This window comes from Camelina sativa, chromosome 15 (genome assembly GCF_000633955.1).
Source record: "Camelina sativa cultivar DH55 chromosome 15, Cs, whole genome shotgun sequence".
NCBI lineage: Eukaryota > Viridiplantae > Streptophyta > Magnoliopsida > Brassicales > Brassicaceae > Camelina > Camelina sativa.
Window position 1 is genome coordinate 14,716,564 of NC_025699.1, and position 1,889 is coordinate 14,718,452.

Consider the following 1,889-nt stretch of genomic DNA (forward strand, 5'->3'; position numbering starts at 1 on the left):
CCAAATCAGTACTGTCATTACCTTTCTCCAATGGAGTCTTCGACCAAAGAGTAAAGGGAAACGAAGCAGTACATTGCACTGGAAATCCATAAACGATGAAGTAAAGGGCCTAGGCTTCCTCTTTTGACCAACCTGAGGATAATAAATGGGTTTGACATGTTTTTGTGCTAATGGGCTTTTCTTGAAGCCTAGGTCCACTAAGGGAAACCCTAGGTTTCCAAGAGGTCGCCGCAAGGAATGGTCGGGTTGTCGGCCGCCCGAGATGGACGGAGAGATCTGCGCTGCAGACGGGTTCTCCGTTGAGTGGGGAGCTGGCGGGTTCATGTAGTGGCCGTGGTAGCAGGGATCGTCTTTGGTAACTAGGTCCACTGGGGAAAATCCTAGTGTCATAACCGATTGCCAAAGTGAGAACTGGTTGAGGCGACTATCCGAAAGTAGCAGAGATTTTCCCGAGAGCGGAAGCATCCCTGGTGAAGGTGAGTTCGGCGGAGTCAGTCGGTGGCCTTGGTTAGAAACGACGATTGAAGATAAGTCCACTGGGGAAAATCCTATCTTCATAGTAATTTGCCATGGTGAGGGGTGAGAGAAATGGTTTCCCGAGATTTGGGAAGAGAGTCTCTCCGGAGAAGTGTAGATCGGCGGGAGCATACGGCAATTGTGGTTTGAATCGGTGGAAGATTTTATTAGGGTTGTAATAGGGTTAAAACAAGGGGAAAACAGAGAGAAAAACTTGAAAAAGGAATTACTAGCCAGATCGACTAACAGATAAGCAGGTAAAGTTAAAGATGGATCCCGACACCGGCGAGAAGGAGTCTCACCGGCGCCGAAGAAAATGGTTGAAAGGGTCTCCTCGATATTCGTGTCTGGGAGAAGAAATATTCCAATCTGACGTAATCTATTTTTGGACAGTCAACACATAGCGATGCTCACGAATGTTACTATTATTATATCTCTTGTTTAATTAAAATATGTTTTTAACTTTGAATATATAGGGTGGGATAACCCATCCCCATATATCCGTTTTCAATAAGCTAGGACGAAATATAGCTAAATCGAAGGCCACTAGAGCTTAAACTATGTATGAGTGAAACATGAAAAGTATATATAAGTGCGTATCATCTACTATTCCTTGGGAACCAAAGTACAAAGATGCGTTAGTGTTGACTGCTGAGCTAAACCGAAATTTACTCATCATATATAAATTTCTCACTTTTTAAAAGATTCCATCCTTTTTTGTTAGGGATAATCACGATTCCATCTTCATTAACATTAAGAAATATATATAGACATGACATTATTCTTCCATTGATTTTACACAATAAAATGTAAGATTCTAAAAGTTAAAAAAAGAATGTAATATTTCTCTTATTCTTCCAATCTAACCACAATCAAATTAACATTTGTACTTACAATTCAAAGATTTAAAAAATGAATATTCAATAAAAAAAATAACAAAGTAAAAAAAAATAGAGGAGAGGGCGTGGGAGTTGAGTTTACTAACAATAGTCTATATGTACGTCGTCACTTAATCACTAAATTACGAGGAGATGTGACCGTGAGCATGGTTGTGTGATGTGAGTAAATCCTCGTCATTGTCGTAGCACTGAGGCGCGACCAGCAAAATGACGTTCTTCTTGGACAGGGCATGGCGGACCGTGGCCGCCGGGGATATTTGTGCAGCTAGAAGGATTGGAAGGAGTGACTTCACCTCTTTGTAGAAACTGTAAATTGCCAAGACGCTCTTTTGGTAAAAGCCTAAAAGCTTCGTTTGTCGGAACGTGTAACACCATTAGTAGAAGAAAGTTTAACGAGAGTATCAATGCAACAGATTTTTGCATATTACTTATGTAGAAGTAAAATGGAATAAATAAATGAATGAATAAAATGGA

The 1,889-nt window shown here is 40.6% G+C and overlaps 1 protein-coding gene across 1 annotated transcript; it reads right to left on the bottom strand.

Moving 5' to 3' along the window:
- On the bottom strand, positions 1,352 to 1,880 carry LOC109129266. Its single transcript, XM_019237090.1, has one exon. It carries the CDS (start codon positions 1,836 to 1,838, stop codon positions 1,590 to 1,592), a length of 249 nt encoding a protein of 82 aa, XP_019092635.1. The 5' UTR covers positions 1,839 to 1,880; the 3' UTR covers positions 1,352 to 1,589.